This window comes from Mastigoproctus giganteus, chromosome 8, assembly GCF_048544385.1.
Source record: "Mastigoproctus giganteus isolate SK-2022 chromosome 8, ASM4854438v1, whole genome shotgun sequence".
Lineage (NCBI taxonomy): Eukaryota > Metazoa > Arthropoda > Arachnida > Uropygi > Thelyphonidae > Mastigoproctus > Mastigoproctus giganteus.
In genome coordinates this window covers 49203435-49220800 of record NC_143582.1, presented here as the reverse complement: position 1 = coordinate 49220800, position 17366 = coordinate 49203435, and the positions used below count along the sequence as shown (strand labels likewise).

The 17366-nt window shown below is 37.1% G+C and overlaps 1 protein-coding gene across 2 annotated transcripts in view; it reads left to right on the top strand.

Moving 5' to 3' along the window:
- LOC150081523 (DDB1- and CUL4-associated factor 6-like) overlaps window positions 1–17366 on the top strand; it is a 328354-nt gene that overhangs the window by 37388 nt on the left and 273600 nt on the right. For both annotated transcript variants that reach the window (XM_090380016.1, XM_090380015.1), the window contains exon 4: window positions 2608–2685. In XM_090380016.1, coding sequence (XP_090236142.1) covers window positions 2608–2685 — 78 coding nt within the window. The remainder of the gene's footprint in view (window positions 1–2607; window positions 2686–17366) is intronic.

Here is a 17366-nt window from a genome sequence, read left to right as displayed (position 1 = left end):
CTATGTACGAGTAGAATTTTAAACTTTTTTTTTAGTCTTCAACACAAAAGTTTTGACTATTTTTAATGCCTAATCTTCAACGGAAACAAACAGGATTCTTAGAGTGGGCATTTCCCTCTATATAGCACCCAAAATACATATTGTTAAAAATTTCAAGATAATTATGATAACCGTTTGGATTTTTTAATTAGTGGTGTATTATATTAGCTCTAATAAAATTTTGTTCGACTGATTGAAATAAGTAAAATGTTCCAATAATTTATTGTACAAAATAATATTACATACAAGTATGAAGTCAGTAATAGTAAATAGGAAACGTAAAAAAAATATTTATGAACAATAGTACAAATAGTATATATAAGCAAAAGAAAATAATTTCATATTTATATTATTAATGAAATGGTTGGGCTTGATGTTTAGATATAATGTTTGAAATGTTTGGTTCAAAATTACTTAATATTGTTAGTAAATCTCCGCGTTCTGATATATTTAATCTACTTCTACTTTTTCTTAATAAATTATTCAGGTGGCTAAACCCTGCCTCCACTAAATAAGAACTCGGAAAGGCTAACAATAGGGGTTCAAATATATGTTTTAATCCTGGGCATTTTTGCTGTATATTTTTTGAATTCCAAAATTTTGCATATCCATTTGTTTTGAACAAAACTTTTAATTCGAGATCTTCTCTAATTTCAATTAATTCTTGTAAAGAAATATCTATTCTGGTTATGTCACATTCAAATGGCTCAACAGTCCACGATGGTACATCCAAGTTTTCGAGATCTTTAAAGTGAACATTCATATCTTTCTTCAATTTTTTCAAATAATTGGTATATAACAGTATATCATCAGCAGAAATTTTATCTTTTTTGAGAATAGACAGTTGTCTTAAATTTTCAAAATAATGAAAATCTGATTGGTTTAGTGTGGATAAAAAAAGATCAATTTTAGAAAGAAGCCCAAGAATAATTGTCTGCGCTTGAATAAGATTAATATCTTTTCCTTGTAACTTATTTTGGATATTGTTAAATTGGGAAAACATATCTGCTAAGTAAAATATATACCTTTTTAAATCTAATAATTGCATTCCCATAAGTTCATCAATTTGAAGGAGAAATTCTACAACTGTATCAAAAATTTCAACTAATCTCTGTTAAAAAATTGCCTTTGGACAGCCAGCGCACATCTGAGTGAAACAACAAATTATTATATATTTCGTCATTGCTATCACACAATTGTGCAAAAAGATGATAATTTAAAGATTTCGATTTTATAATATTTATAGTTTTTATGCACAAATCTAGAACATCATGAAGTTTGTCATTAATTTTTTTGCAACTAAATGTTGTCTGTGCAAAACACAATGCACTGTTCGAAAGTTCTGGACTTTTTTCTTCAGATGAGCTAGAAAAATCCTCTATATTTGCCAATTATTGCAGGTGCTCCATCATAAGCCACCACAATTACATTGGAAATAGGTATTTTATATTTGTCTAAAAATTTTTCAAAACAATCAAAAATAATTTCACCTGTCGTGTAAGTCTCTAATTGCTCAGCAGTAAGAAATTCTTCTGTTATTTCTTCTTTTCTTGGGCTATAATAGCGAACATAAATCATCAATATGCTTATTCTTCCAAAAGTTGCCTCGTGTAACTGAATGGCAAATTTATTTGTTTGTAGATCAAATAATAAAGACTTTTTAATATCCTCGGCCATTTCATCGATGCGACGTTGCACTGTGTTATTACTCAGCGGAATATTTTTTATTACTAGATCTGGGTCTATCTTCATTACAGTACTTATTACCTCTCTTACTGCAGGTAAAATTAATTTTTTGCCAACTGTATGAGGATATCCTCCTTTTGCAATTAAAAGTGATATGTTGTAAGATGCTTCCATTCCACCTTCAACATTTTTAGAAGTGGATGATTTAAAAATGACTTAGGTCCCATTTTTGAATGTAAAAGAAATATTTCTTTTAAATTTTAAAATACTCTAAATTATTTTCTTTTTTATTAGGATGCATTCTTTCAATGTGCTCTTTCATCTTTGATGGCTTCATAGCATCGTTAGTAAATGTTTTTTCACAGATGAGACATAGAGGCATTGTATCATTTCCTGGCGTAGAAATAAACCCTAAGCTTAAATATTCTTGGGAAAATATTGCCGACACTTTCTTTTTGGTACTGTCATATTTATTAAATTCCTTAAAATTAAATAAAAATAATCAAAAATAATGAAGCAATCACGTCTGACAAATAATAATTATATATATATATACTTACAACTATTTGCACAAATTAATATATTTTTATAAACTGCATCTACCATAAAATAAATATAAAACTAATGTAATTATATTACATATATATATATATTATTTTTTTCCCCCTCAGATGCTGCCATATCTTCTATTTATGGTATAATTTTTAAGTGGTTGTTAGTTATGCATATAATAGTTGCTGTACTATTAGCATATTTCATTTCATTGGCATTGCTATGATTGATAGAAGTTATAGATTTATTTATTTTTTTGTATTTATGAGAATGTTTATGGTATTAAGAAATATATAATCATGTTTATTATTAAATTTATTTCTCATTTAGATTCTTGCATCTGTTCAAACCGGTCACCGTGCTAATATCTTCAGTGCCAAATTTCTTCCAAATACAGGAGACACACAGGTAAGAATTAATTTTAAATACATTGCAACTTCAATACAATGTGGGAGTTGGAGGAACAACTTTTAACACCTGTGTTATAAGTGAAGCACACAATAGCCAAAAAGAAAATTTAGCCATTTTTTTTCACAAAATTTTTTACGTGAATATACAGTGACTAAAAATGACCTATTAAGCAAGCATTTGTATATAAGCAAATTTCATTTTCCTTTTTTTTCTTTTAGTTTTACTATTTTGCCATCAGTGAATGAAATAGGTTAAGCATTTTAAATGGCAAATGTACCGTTACTGTAGTTATTTTTTTAATAATGCTTTAATTAAAAAAATATTAACAGCAATCTTTCATATAATTAAAAAAAACACTTTAAAAATTGTCAGTTTCTTATAATGATCTCGCATTTCCAAATAAGACTTGTTTACAGGGAATATGATTTATAGTGTGGTGCATAAATAGGAAATAACAAGTAGTTCAACAACATAACCATAGGCTACATAGCCAAGTTATCATATTCAAGGGTATAAAAAATAAAGATTCTTTTTTTTTTTTTTTCTAACAGGTACCTCTTGAGTTACATAAGGTAGTCCTGGAAATCATTGCATAAGTCAAAATTATTATCTCAGAAATAAATTTCCATTGAGTGTAATAAAGTTGGGTAAAGTTCTTAAAAAAGACTATGGGATGCCTACTTTCACCAAGGATGTACTACTTTGGGTTATAAACAACATAAGTGAATTTTACAGTACTGCAATATAATTATAGAAAACACTAACTGCAGTCAGTAGCAGCAATTTATAAAAATATACAAATTGTTCTTTAATTCATGCATACTTTGTATTATGCCTTTAACAGTTTTGCCATTTTAAATGTAATTTCATCCTTGTAAAGTTTGTTTGTTTGTTTGTTATTTGGATTTTAGGAGCATTAGCAACTAAGGCCATATTGCTCCGGGGATATGCGGTGGTCATTCCCTGACCTTTCCGCATCCTCTGTATTTGGTGGTCACGGGCTCGAACCCTGGGCTAATTAAGAAGCGTGTGCTACGCACTGCTGCTCCTGCCCACCTGGCTACGGAGGCACCTCCTTGTAAAGTATGCTACTTGTTGTTGTTTACAAAAACTTAGAACTGCATATATCGCAACTGACAAATATGGTAGCTAGTTCCCCTCTCAGAGGAAAATGTTGTTTTGAGAGTGTCCCATATGCAACTAAAGTTTCATTGATGTATATTTTTTATTGCATCTCTAATTGAGGTGAGGAGAAAGTCTATCGTGAAATTTGTTTTGTCACAAATATTTTGTGACAAAACAAATTTCACTGCATTTTTTGTGACGTTGGGGATGTCAGATCTTAGAACATGAGCAGACTCATATTATGTCTGAAAACACTGTACAACTAAGCAAGGTATATCAAGGTTGCAGTGTAGTTCATTTGCATACAAGGTAGCATTATACTGCATCTCATATTGGGAGTCCCTTCACAATGAGTTTCCTGGCACTTCCCCTTTGAATAGTTGGCATTTCCCAAACGTATACTGCTATTTATTTTTAGTTGAGTGCTAAGTGCTACTGACCAAATGGTACTGTATTTACGTTTTATAATAATATTTGTGTTTTAATAGGAATCTGCTATTGTTATGTAATTGACTGGATATTATTTTACGTCTTTTGAAAACTACTTTGGCCTTGCCATTCAGGGTATGAATGACTGGATGGATGTTTTTGTAAGTTATACACACATCAATAAAACAGATATTTATTTATATAGCTTTATGTAGCTTGACACTTAACTTACAAAGATATCCAGCCATGCATACACTGAAAGGCAAGGCCAAAGGGGTTTTCAGAAAACATAAAATAACATCTAGTCAATAACCTAACAATAGCAGATTTCTATTAAAACACAAATATTATTATAAAACATTAATATTGAATTATAAATATAATCAATGAAGGCACATAGATATAAACATTAAATAACAGATATAATACTTTACTTGACTATATATTGGTCTCTTCTCCAATGGAGCCTTTCTCTCTTGGCCATTCTCATCTCCAGCTGGCTTCCTTTTTCTAGTCGCACAGACTCAGCTGGTCAGGATGCCGAGGCTTTGCAATTACTAATGACCTAGCACGGATTGTTCATTTACCTACCAAAATACCAGACAATCCTAACCATGCAGCCAACATGCTTGATCTTTTTCTCACAAACAATCCTTCTAGGTACATGGTCGAGGTGAGTAGTCCTCTAGGGACCTCAGATCACAACTTAATGATGGTCTCTTCTCCAATGGATCCTTTCTCTTGTGGCCATTCTCAACCTCGTGTTATTTCACATTACAAGAATGCAAAATGGGATGATCTGCAAGAGTTCTTTTCCTTGGTTGGATTACTGTTTCAAATATTCTGATGTCAACATATGTGCAGATCATGTCAGTAAAATTATTCTTGTAGGGATGAAATCCTTTATTCCACCTTAAAATCTCATCATTTATCTAAACCTTGGATTTTCAATGAATGTGCGAAGGCTGTTCAGGATAAGGATTTTGTGTGTTGCAATTGACTTATATCCAAATCTCCGGGTTGATTTTCTGCCTATACCAATGCTCACAACAATTGTAAGGCAGTTATTAATCAGTCAAAACTAGATTTCAAACAGGATAAGAGTATAAAACTTGCTTCTTGTTCAGATGGTAATCGAGCATTTTGGTCTCTTGTCAAAGCTATTGGCTGCAACTTTTGCTCATCTCTGTCAAAGCTATTGGCTGCAACTTTTGCTCATCTCTGTCAAAACTGGAACGTTCTGTTTGCCATCTTATGGCAAGGTATGTCTGCCAGGGGCAAAGGTTGATGATGTTGTGCAGATATCATCTTTTAAGGGCAAAAAGCGTGATATTGTTTTACATGTTGGCACTAATGATATTAAGAGTAGGAGACCGGCAGAATTACTTAACAAGTACAGGTCAATGTTGAAAAAAAGCCATGAGTTAGGGTTGAATTTGAAAGTGTCTGCAATTCTGCCCAGACATGATAGGAGGGAGTATATGATGAGAGCCTTGTCGATCACTTTGTCCCTGGAGAGACAAAGTGATCGATTGTGCAAGGCTCAAGGGGTAGAATTTTTCTCAGCCTAGTCTGTGCTTGTTAACAGGAGAGACTGCTTCTACAGGGATAGGATACACTTAAATAGAAAGGGTGCAAGAATATTTGCTAATGCTATTGAGGCAGAGTTAGGTGGGTTGGAAAACTGCTAACTTGGGGGGGGGGATACACAGACTGATAGATTAACAATAGCCACTGGCAGAGGTGAAAATGATTCTTGCACTGCTTCTATTGAAATGCAATTGAGCAGCATCCTGGAAAGCACGGAGATTTCCAGGACTGCTGGGAGTCATAGTGGAACAAGTAAATACATGGGCTGTGTTAGGATAGCTAAGAGTAGAAACAGGTGCATGTATACTTGCATGTACACCAGTGCTAGGAGTGTAGTTAATGAATTTGATGAGCTTGAAGTGCTAGTCAAGATATCAAAGGCAGATATTGTTGGGATATCAGAGATGTGATGTCACGCAGATATAAGCAGTGCAGAATTGGAATTGGGGAGTACAATGTGTACAGAAAGGATAGACAGGACAGGAAGGGAGGAGGGTTATGCTGTTAGTTAAGAAACACATAAAATCTAAGGAAGTGCATCCAATTGATGTTGGTGAACAATGCAATGTTGAGTATTTTTGGTGAGAGTAGGAAGAAGGAAAAATGAGAGTAGTGTGTAATGAATCTGATGAGTATAATGAGCAATTGTGCAGAGAAATAGAGTGGGCCAGTAAATCAGTGTGTCTTATAATGGGGGCTTTTAATTTCCCAGATATTGACTGGAATTTGTTGGTTGGTCATTCACACACTAGCAAGGCTTTTGTGGATTTATTGGATGATTGTTTTCTACAGCAGCATGTTTGGGAGGCAACTAGAGGGAGTAATATTCTTGATCTGATTATCAGTAGTGATTATTCATGCATTAAAAATCTACAGATAAAGGAACCACTAAGTGGCAGTGATTACATTGTGCTGCAGTGGGATTTACTCAAAGAGGTAACTACCATCAGGGGTAAAGGGAAGGGTTTTTGCTTTCCTAAAGGTAACTATGGTAGTCTGAGACAGTATTTAAATTCTATACGGTGGGACGAACTGATGATGTTACCAGCAGCAAATTCAAAATGGGAACCATTCAAAGAATTAATCTTGGGAACTAGGCTTTTCATAACAACTAATTAGACATGTGCAGAGAAAAAAAAATGCATGGGATATATAAAAATTAATGGGTGACACAGAAACTTATGATAGATATAAACTGGTCTCTAACCAAGTCACAAAGGAGGTTAGGCAGGCAAAGGCAGATTACAAGAAATCTTTGGCAAAGGGTGGAAAGAAAAACAGCAAAGAGTTCTTTACTTATGTAATCAGATTGGTCCACTTTATCTGTGGTTCAACTGTTGATGAGCCTGCTCAGGTAGCTATCAAACTAAATGAATATTTTGCATCTACATTCACACATGAGGAGTTATTCAGGGAGGGGAATGTCGGAGGTGTATTAAACTTTGGTAGTAAGCTAGATAATCTTGTAATAACTGAGAGTAAAGTGGAGAAGAGATTGTTGAAGATAAACATAAAAAAGGCACCTGGGGTGGATGGAATCTATCCAGTTATATTAAAGGAGGCGGCAAAGGAAGTAAGCAAACCCTTAGCCATAATTATGAGAGCTTCCTTGGACTCAGGGGAGATACCCATGGACTGAAGATGTGCAAATGTGACCCCATTCCACAAAGGAGGATCAAGAGGAGACACAGGTAATTACAGACCTGTTAGTTTAACTTCTCTTCCAGGGAAATTAATGGAGGCAATGGTTCAATAAGCCTTTCAGGATTATCTAGAAAAGGCTTCGGTTATAGCTCGGATACAGCATGGGTTTGTTAAGGTGAAGTCTTGTCTGACCAATTTGATTGGATACTATGATGTAGTCACAAAGGAACTGGATGCAAAGAATAATTTTGATATCATATATTTGGATCTTAGGAAGGCTTTTGATACTGTTGCAATGGAAGACTGCTGCACAAATTGGAGCAGTGTGGTGGCATTAGAGGCAAATTGCTGCTATGGATATAGAGATGTTTGAGTGGGAGAAGACAGAGAGTGGTAATCAATGGACACTGCTCTTCGTGGACTAATGTTATTAGTGGAGTCCACCAGGGTTCAGTGTTGGGTCCATTGTTTTTTTCTGTATTCATCAATGATATCAATGATGGTATGTCAGGCTTAATGTCCAAATTTGCAGATGATACAAAGGTCGGCAGGGTTGTTAATGACAGTATGCTGCTGCAACAGGATCTAGAACATTTGAGCAGATGGGCTCAGAGGTGGCAACTGAAGTTTAACATTGACAAATGTAAAGTACTGCATATGGGAAGCAGTTTTTCCCGACTAAGCAATTTTTCAGTGTCAACGGTGAACGCAATAATAAAGGGCAAAGACAGAATACGAGAAGCAGTTAGGAGATTGGCACCAATGAAGTCAACTGTAATAACCAAGGCTACGAAATACATATCAGTTTTTAGAATACAATAACACGCGTTTTTTCTTCCTTTCTTATGTGAAATATTTTTCTCATAATATCTTCATAATATCTTCTTCCGAAGATATTATGTGATTTTTGTAATTTTGGTATGATGCGGTATAGTAGCAGTATTTTATTAGTCATTCCCGAGTTATGTAAGAAGTCCTGGAACACATCTCTTACGTGTGTCGGGGACTTACTGTAGTTTTGGATTAACCAGGAAATCGATTATCCGGGATTTTCTTTTTACCATCTATCCCTGAAAATCAAGAGTCTACTGTACTAGGTACTGCACATGGATAACACTATTCCCAACTTTTCAACTGTGTTGTACTACACTCAGGAAAAGTAATAGGACCTAGGGTAATTGTGCAGTCTGATATGGAGGGCTCTGAGACAGGCTGCCAGTACAGCCCATAGGGTTTTGTCAATGTGATATACAGGAATTTTGCTTGCAGGGATAAGTAGGTGATTATCCCATTTTATAAGGCAATGACTGCACCACATCTTGAGTATTGCATAGAGGTCTATGCAATTTGCATGGAGCCCTCATTTTAGGAAGGATGTAGAGCTGCTGAAATGGATGCAAGGAAGGGCAAAGATATTGGTGAGAGGAACAAACGGGTGCTCTTACAAAGAAAGGCTTCATTTCTGCAAATTGCAGGGTTTGGAGGCACCTGTGAGGTGATCTGATTAAGTTGTTTAAGCCTTTGAATGGCATGAGTAAAGTCAATGCTGATGAGATTCTTCCTCTTGCTTATACTATGCATGTGAAGGGGTATAAATTCAAATTGAGGGAGGATGGCAGAAGTTTTTTCTCAACAAATTGGTGGGTTATTGGAACAAGCTTCCATATGTTGCTGTGGAATAGACAGTTTGAATAAATTCAAGGAATAACTAGAAGAATTATTGGAGATGATGGATAGGATGGAATGTTTTTTTTTTTTTTAGCTAATGCTGTATAAGCTTGCTTTCTGACATTATTTGCCACTATTAATTCTAATGCCAAATAGTGCAGCAAGTTAAAGAGTTTTCTGCATTTGGATTTCTAATTCAAGAAAAAAGAATATAGCTGAATCCAGAATTATGAATTAATTGTGGCAAATGATGCAAGAAAGCAAAATTATACAGCATCAGACAAAAAAACAAATCCCCACATCACCTGTTCATCCCCCAAAAATTTGTAGTTTGTAATTAAATTTATTCAAACTATCCACTTTCATAACAACAGATGGAAGTTTGTTGCAACAATCAACCACCTGCTGACTGAAGGCGCATCAATTCTGTACATCTACTGTGCTTCCATCCTTGCTCAAATTGAATTTATATCCCCTCATGTGCATAATCTGAGCAAGAGGAGCAATCCCGTCAGTATTGAGCTTCCTCAATTCATTCAAAGCCTGAAATGTTGAAGCAGATCGCCTCACAGGTGCCTAGCCTCTATATCCTGTGATTTGCAGAACTGAAGCCTTTCTTGGTAAGTGCAATCCTTTGTTCCCTCTCACTAATCTTGATTCCCTTCTCTGCTCCTGTTCTAGCAACTCTATATCCTAAAATGAGGTAATCAGAGTTGTATGCACCACTCAAGATGTAATCTTGACCATTGCCATATATTGTGGGATAATTACCTCCTTATTCCGCTGCTCTAATTCCCGTATATGAGGGGTGATCATTTAATTTGCGGGCTGGTGCATGATCTTATTCTTAATTGTCATCATCTGTATCTGCTGTGGATTTCTTTTTCTTGAAATACTCTCCTTTGAACTTTATGCACTTTCACCACTGTCGTACCCTCACGTTAAATGTTTCTTGCAAGCTATTTTTCCATTACGGCTTTGCAAGCATCGTTCAGACTCGAAATGCTTGCCTTTCAGAGCTTTCTTCAGACATGGAAACAGGAAGAAATCCCACAGGGCTAATTCCGGTGAATAATAGGGATGTGGCAAAATCTTGGCACCTATAGCAGTGATCACTGGCTGCATAATATTAGCCATATGGGGCCTGGCATTGTCTTGATGGAGAAACCACTTCACATTAGAAAGTTCTTGACATTTCTCACGAATGGCAAGGTGAAGTTTGATCTGAGAACCTCAGAGTATATGTTTCCTTATTCATAGTTGTTCCATGAGGCACAAAATGTGTAATAAGAATGCTTTTTATGTCATAAAACACAAGAACCATTTGTTTGTCAGCTGAACAAGAAGCTTGAAATTTCTTAGGTCTTGGTGAATCAGAATGCTTCAACTCACTTGACTGTTGTTTTGTGTCTGGATGATAGTGAAAAATTTGTTTCAAGTCACTATTTGATTTAAGAAGTTTTGACCATGTGTTTCAAAACGATGAAGCATTTCTTTGCACAATTCTGATTTTTGCTATTTTTGTTCTGGAGTCAAATTGTGTGAAATCTAGTGGGCACAGATTCGTGACATTTTCAGGTGATCTTTCACAATATTGTGACCACTACTGTATGAAATGGACATTCTAATATCTAATTCATGAAGTGTAATTCACTTGTCTTCATCCAAGATTTCCTGGGCTTTTGTGATTTGCTCAGGAGTTGTTGAGGAGGAAGCCTCACCAGACCTTGGGTCATCTGCAACAGACTCACAGCCTTTGCCGAATCACTCGTGCCGTTTAAATATGGCCATCCTACCAAGACACTCAGTACCATACACTTCGTTCATCTCTTTAACTGTTTCTGATACATTTAAGCCCTGTATGACACAGTAACTGCGAGGTGATCTAATTGAGGTGTATAAGGCCTTGAATGGATCGAGCAAGCTCAGTGCTAATGGGATTCTTCCTCTTTCTCAGATTACTCACCTGAGGGGGCATAAATCCAAATTGAGGAAAGACGATTGTAGAATAGATGTGCAGAAATTCCCCTTTAGCTAGCAGGTGGTTGATAGTTGGAGCAAACTTACATTTGTTGTAGTGGAGGTCAGCAACTTAAGTTCCAGGCAGAACTCTTCATGCATTAGGAATCTGCAGATAAATGAACCACTGGGTGGCAGTGATCACAGTGTGCTGAAGTGGGATTTACTCAAGGAGGTAACTACCATCAGAGGTAAAGGGAAGGGTTTTTGCTTTCGTAAAGGAGACTATGCTGGTCTGAGACAGTATTTAAATTCTATACAGTGGGACCAACTGATGATGTTACCAACAGCAAATTCAAAATGGGAAGCATTCAAGGAACTAATCTTGGAAGCTACCAGGCTTTACATACCAACCAAGAAATATTGTTCAAGGTTCAGGCCTAAATGGTTGTCAGATGAACTAATGAGACATATGGCAGAGAAGAAAAATGCATGGGATACATACAAATTAATGGGTGACGTGGAAGCCTATGATAGATATAAGTTGGTCTGTAACCAAGTCACAAAGGAGATTAGGCAGGCAAAGGCAGATTATGAGAAATCCTTGGCAAAGGATGCAAAGAAAAACAGAAAAGAGTTCTTTACCTATTTAAACTCAAGAAGGAAAGGGATGAATCAGATTGGTCCACTGGATGTTGATGGTTCAACAGTTGAGGATCCAGCTCAGGTGGCTAACAATCTAAACGAGTATTTTGCATCTACATTCACACATGAGGAGTTATTCAGGAAGGGGAATGTCGTAGGTGAAGTAAACATTGGCAGTGAGCTAGATGATTTTCTAATAACTGAGAGGAAAGTGGAGGAGAAATTGTTGAGGATAAACATAAAAAAGGCACCCGGGGTGGATGGGATCTATCCAGTTATATTAAAGGAGGCAGCAAAGGAAGTAAGCAAACCCCTAGCCATAATTATGAGAGCTTCTTTGGACTCAGGGGAGGTACCCATGGACTGGAGATGTGCAAATGTAACCCCAATTCACAAAGGAGGATCAAAGGCTGACACAAGTAATTATAGACCTGTTAGTTTAACTTCGGTTCTGGGAAAATTAATGGAGGCACTGGTTAAAGAAGCACTGCAGGATCATCTGGACAAGAATTCAGTTATAGCTCAGACACAGCATGGGTTTGTTAAGGGCAGGTCTTGTCTGACCAATTTGATTGGATACTATGATGTAGTCACAAAAGAACTGGATGCAGGGAATAACTTTGATATTATATATTTGGATCTTAGAAAGGCTTTTGATACTGTTGCGCATGGAAGACTGCTGCACAAATTGGAGAAGTGTGGCATTCGAGGCAAATTGCTGCTATGGATAAAGGGATGGTTGAGTGGCAGAAGACAGAGAGTGGTAATCAATGGACACTGCTCAACGTGGACTAATGTTATTAGTGGAGTTCCTCAGGGTTCAGTGTTGGGTCCATTGTTGTTTTCTGTATTTATAAATGATATTGATGATGGTGTATCAGGCTTAATGTCCAAGTTTGCAGACGATACAAAGGTTGGCAGGGTTGTTAAGGACACTACTGATACTATGCTGCTGCAACAGGATCTGGAAAGGTTGAGCAGATGGGCTGAGAGGTGGCAAATGAAGTTTAACATTGACAAATGTAAAGTACTACATATGGGAAACAGTAACCCCAGATCAACGTATCAACTCTGTGGTACTACGCTGACAGTGGTAGAGAATGAAAAGGACCTGGGGGTAATTGTGCAGGCAGATATGAAGTTCTCTGAGCAGTGCAGACGAGCTGCAAGAGTAGCTCATGGTGTCTTGTCAATGATATACAGGAATTTTTCTAGCAGGGACAGGGATGTGATTATTCCCTTGTATAAGGCATTGGTCAGGCCACACCTTGAGTACTGTATACAGGTCTGGAGGCCTCATTTCAAGAAGGATGTAGAGCTGCTGGAACGAGTACAGAGAAGGGCAACAAGATTAGTGAATGGAACAAAGGGTTGCTCTTACGAAGAAAGGCTTAAGTTTTGCAAATTACAGAGCCTGGAGACTAGGCATCACCGAGGTGATCTGATAGAGGTGTACAAGGCTTTGAATGGCTTGAGCATGCTCAATGCCGATGGAATTCTTCCTCTTGCTCAGAATAATCACCTGAGAGGGCATAAATTCAAATTGAGGAAGGACGGATGTCGGATAGATGTGCGGAAATTCGCCTTTAGCCAGCGGGCAGTTGGTTTGTGGAATAGACTTCCATTGCTTGTTGTTGAAGTTGATAGCCTAAACAAATTTAAGGCTCAGCTGGACAGGTATTTCGAACGAATTGAGGGGTGAAATGGGAGTAGTGGTTGTTTTTTTTTTTTTTTTTTTTTTTTGGCTGATGCTGAATAAGCTTGCTTTCTTGCATCATATGCCTCTACTAATGCTAATGCTAAAACTAGACAAACATTTGGAGTGAATGGATGGCTGAAATGAGAAGGGTTTTTTTTTTTTTTTTTTTGGCTGATGCTATATAAGCTTGCTTTCTTGCATTATATGCCCTGCTAATAACTAATTACACATCGCTGTTCAATCTGTATGTCCAACATGATTCTTGCTTGAAAACGATCGTCAGTGACACTTGGCTAAAAAAATTCTCTTCACACAGGAGAAATTCATAACACTAGCTCAACAAATACTGGCATGTGCACACAGAATCTGCTCAGTAGTGATCAGGGAGAGCACCTCTAGCGGCAGTTATGGAAAGCTTGTGGGGTAAACAAAATCTGGCACAAGACCACGAATTAAATAATCACTCCTCATATTATTGACAAAGCCACATGAGCTATCTTGGCATTCTGACTACAATGGGTCATCAGAGAACTTCATATCTGACTGCACATTTTCCATTTTACACTACCTTCTATGTAGTACCATGCAGTTGGTACGTTAATCTGGGTTTCCTGATACTAATATACAGTACCTTGTATTTGTTGATGTTAAACTTCAATTGCCATTTCTCAGTCCATCTACCTAATTTTTCTGGATCAGGAGTTGTTGAGGAGGAAGATTCACCAGGCCTTGGGTCATCTGCAACAGACTCACAGCCTTTACCGAATCACTCGTGCCATTTAAATATGGCCATCCTACCAAGACACTCAATACCATACACTTTGTTTTTATTATTGTAGTAGATACCTCGATTATAGTCATTAACCACCCTGCCAACCTTTGTATTTTATGAAAATTTAGATATCAAACCTAACATGTCTTCATCAGTATCATTAATAAATACAGAAAACCATAATTTGGCCCAGCACAGAACCCTCTGGGACTTCACTAATAATATTAGTCCACGAAGCACAGTGTCCATTGATAACCACTCTGCATTCTTCCACTCAGCCTTCTCTTTATCCTTAACAGTAATTTGCCTTAATGCCACACTGCCGCAATTAGTATGTCAGTCGTTTTTGTGCAACAGTATCAAAAGCTTTTCTAAAATTCAAGTATATGATATCAAAATTATGTTTTGCATCCAAATCCTTTGTTACTACATACAGGGCCAGCTCCAAAATTGTGGGGCCCTGCTCAAGAATTACTTGTGAGGCCCTGGGGTCCTGTGCAAAACTTGTACTGGGTATTTTTGTAATAGTGATTTTTTTTTTTTCCTTTCAAATTTTCAAATTTTACAGCTCTTGGAGTGGTGATAATGTGGGTAATTAGACATTAAGACAGTGGTAGGCTTGTTGATAGAAATGTGGAAAAGACGCAGATGATATTATTATTTAGATCATTTGAGCACGGGGCCCTGTTCGACAGAACTGGTTGAACATGTTTGTGGCCAGCTCTGACTGCATCGTAGTATCTGTATAATTGATCAGACAAGATTGTCTCTTAACAAATCTGTGCTTTTACTGAAGTGTAACTGCATTCCTGTCTAGATGGTCCTCCATTACTTCTTTAACAAGTTTAGTCAAGTTATAGGGAGAGATGTTTAGGATTGCAAGAAGTTTTATTTTAGCCAACAAGTTATAAATTACTGAATAAGTTACCTACATGGGTGGTAGAGGCTGACAGTTGGGAGAAATTCAAAGGTCAGTTGGGTAATTACCTATTTTTTATTTTATTTTATTTTTTTTATGTGAACCCCAAACACGAGAGGTATTAGAACCTATAGTACTTAGTACCGTGCTTGGGTTGGAAGTTGAGAAGACGAAAGAAGATATTTGTTGACATTGGACTTGAACTTCTGTAGATTGTAATTTTCAGGAAATACGTATGAAGGAAGGTTGTTCCAGAAAACGGCAGTTGAATGAATAAATGAGGAAGATGAAAAGTTGGTTCTGTGGGTTTGAAGTTGGACAGTAAATGGATGGTGACTGGTGGCGGCACGTGTTCGGACTGTTTTGAAAGAGAGAGCGGGAATTATAGAAGCCAATTCAGAAGAACAGTGCCCATGGAAGTATCTGTAGAAGAGGCATGCAGCAGAAACAGTGCGTCTATGAGAAAGTGAGTGGAGAGACTCTGTTAGAGATGAATCATTAATTAACCTAACTGCCCTCTTCTGAATGGAATCAAGAAGCCTGAGGGAGGTTTTGGGGGCACCACCCCAGATGTGGGAACAATATTCCATGGCAGGGCGGATTTGTGATTTATACAGAGTGAGCAGCTGTTTGGAAGAAAAGTAATGCCGAGAGTGAAAGAGAAAACCAAGTTTTTTAGATGCATAGGAAGCAATATTTGTAATGTGCTTGTGCCAAGAGAGAGATTAGAAGTCGGTAATCCCCAAAAAAGATATATCATTTTGCCTAGAAGTCGGAGTGTAACTAAACATAAGCATAGGAGCAGAAGAATCGTTTTTGCAAGATATAAGACAAGACTGAGTTTTAGAAGGGTTGAAATCAACTAAGTTGTCTTTGCCCCACTGGAGAATTACCTGAAGATCGGCATTTAAGGAATTGGTAGCAGATTTTCGAGAAGTTGAAGCTGATTGAGCAGGAAAAGGTTTCTCAAAATGGAAAGTTGAATGCAATGTGCTATCATTGGCAAAACTATGGATAGGATTTACAGTCAATGGAAGAAGGTCATTGATATACAAGAGGAAAAGAGTGGGGGAAAGAACTGAACCTTGGGGGACACCGGCATTAGTGGAGAAGTTAGAAGACAGAGAGCCGTCTACCATCACCCTCAGTGAGCGATCAGAGAGAAAACTGGATAACCAATTACTAAAAACAGTTGGCAAACCATAAGAGGGAAGCTTGTTTAGAAGACCTTTATGCCAAACATGATCAAAAGCCTTTGAGATGTCAAGAGCAACTACTTGTGTTTCGCCAAACCTTTCCATTGAATTAGTCCATAAATGGGTAACATAAGCCAGAATATCACCAGTGGATCGACACTGACGGAATCCATACTGGTGATCGTTGATCAGACGGAAGGTTTCTAGGTAGTTTAAGAGTTGGTGGTTAATTGATTTCTCCATTACTTTAGAAAGAGTAGAAGTAATTACAATGGGACGATAATTGGATGGGAGGGATTTATCACCCTTTTTAGGAACTGGCTGGATATGAGCAAATTTCCAAGCAGAAGGAAAAACACCTTTGGAATAAGAAAGTGAGAAAAGGCGGCAAGGAATAGGAGTAAGTTCAGGAGCACAGGTTTTGAGAAAACAAGTGGAGAAATACCATCAGGACCTGTAGCTTTCTTAGCATCAAGATTCATCAAAATCCTTCTGATATCCTTTTGACGGAAGACCACAGGAGGCATTGAATGGAGCATGTTGGGAATGGTCGGAGGTGTTTTACCAAGATCATTAATACATGAGTTGGAAGAAAAATGGGATGCTAGCAGGTCAGCTTTATCCTTGGCTGAAGTGACAACAGAACCATCTGGTTTGGACAGAGGTGGGAGCAGAGATGGGCAAAAATTGCGGCCAATAGCTTTGGCAAGAGACCAGCATGCTCGGCTATCATTAGGGCAAGAAGCAAGTTTTCTACTCTTAGCCTGTTCAAACTCTAGTTTGTACTGATTAATAACTGCTTTACAATTGTTGCGAGCTTTGGTGTAGGCAGAAAATGAAACTGAAGAATTAGAAACAAGCCAATTACGATATGCGACATTCTTCTCTTGGACAGCCTTAGCACATTTATTGGAAAACCAAGGTTTAGATAAAGGACGAGATTTTAAAGTGGAGTGTGGGATAAAGGATTCCATTCCTGCAAGAATAATTTCACTGACATGATCTGAGCAAACGTTGACATCAGAAGTTTTG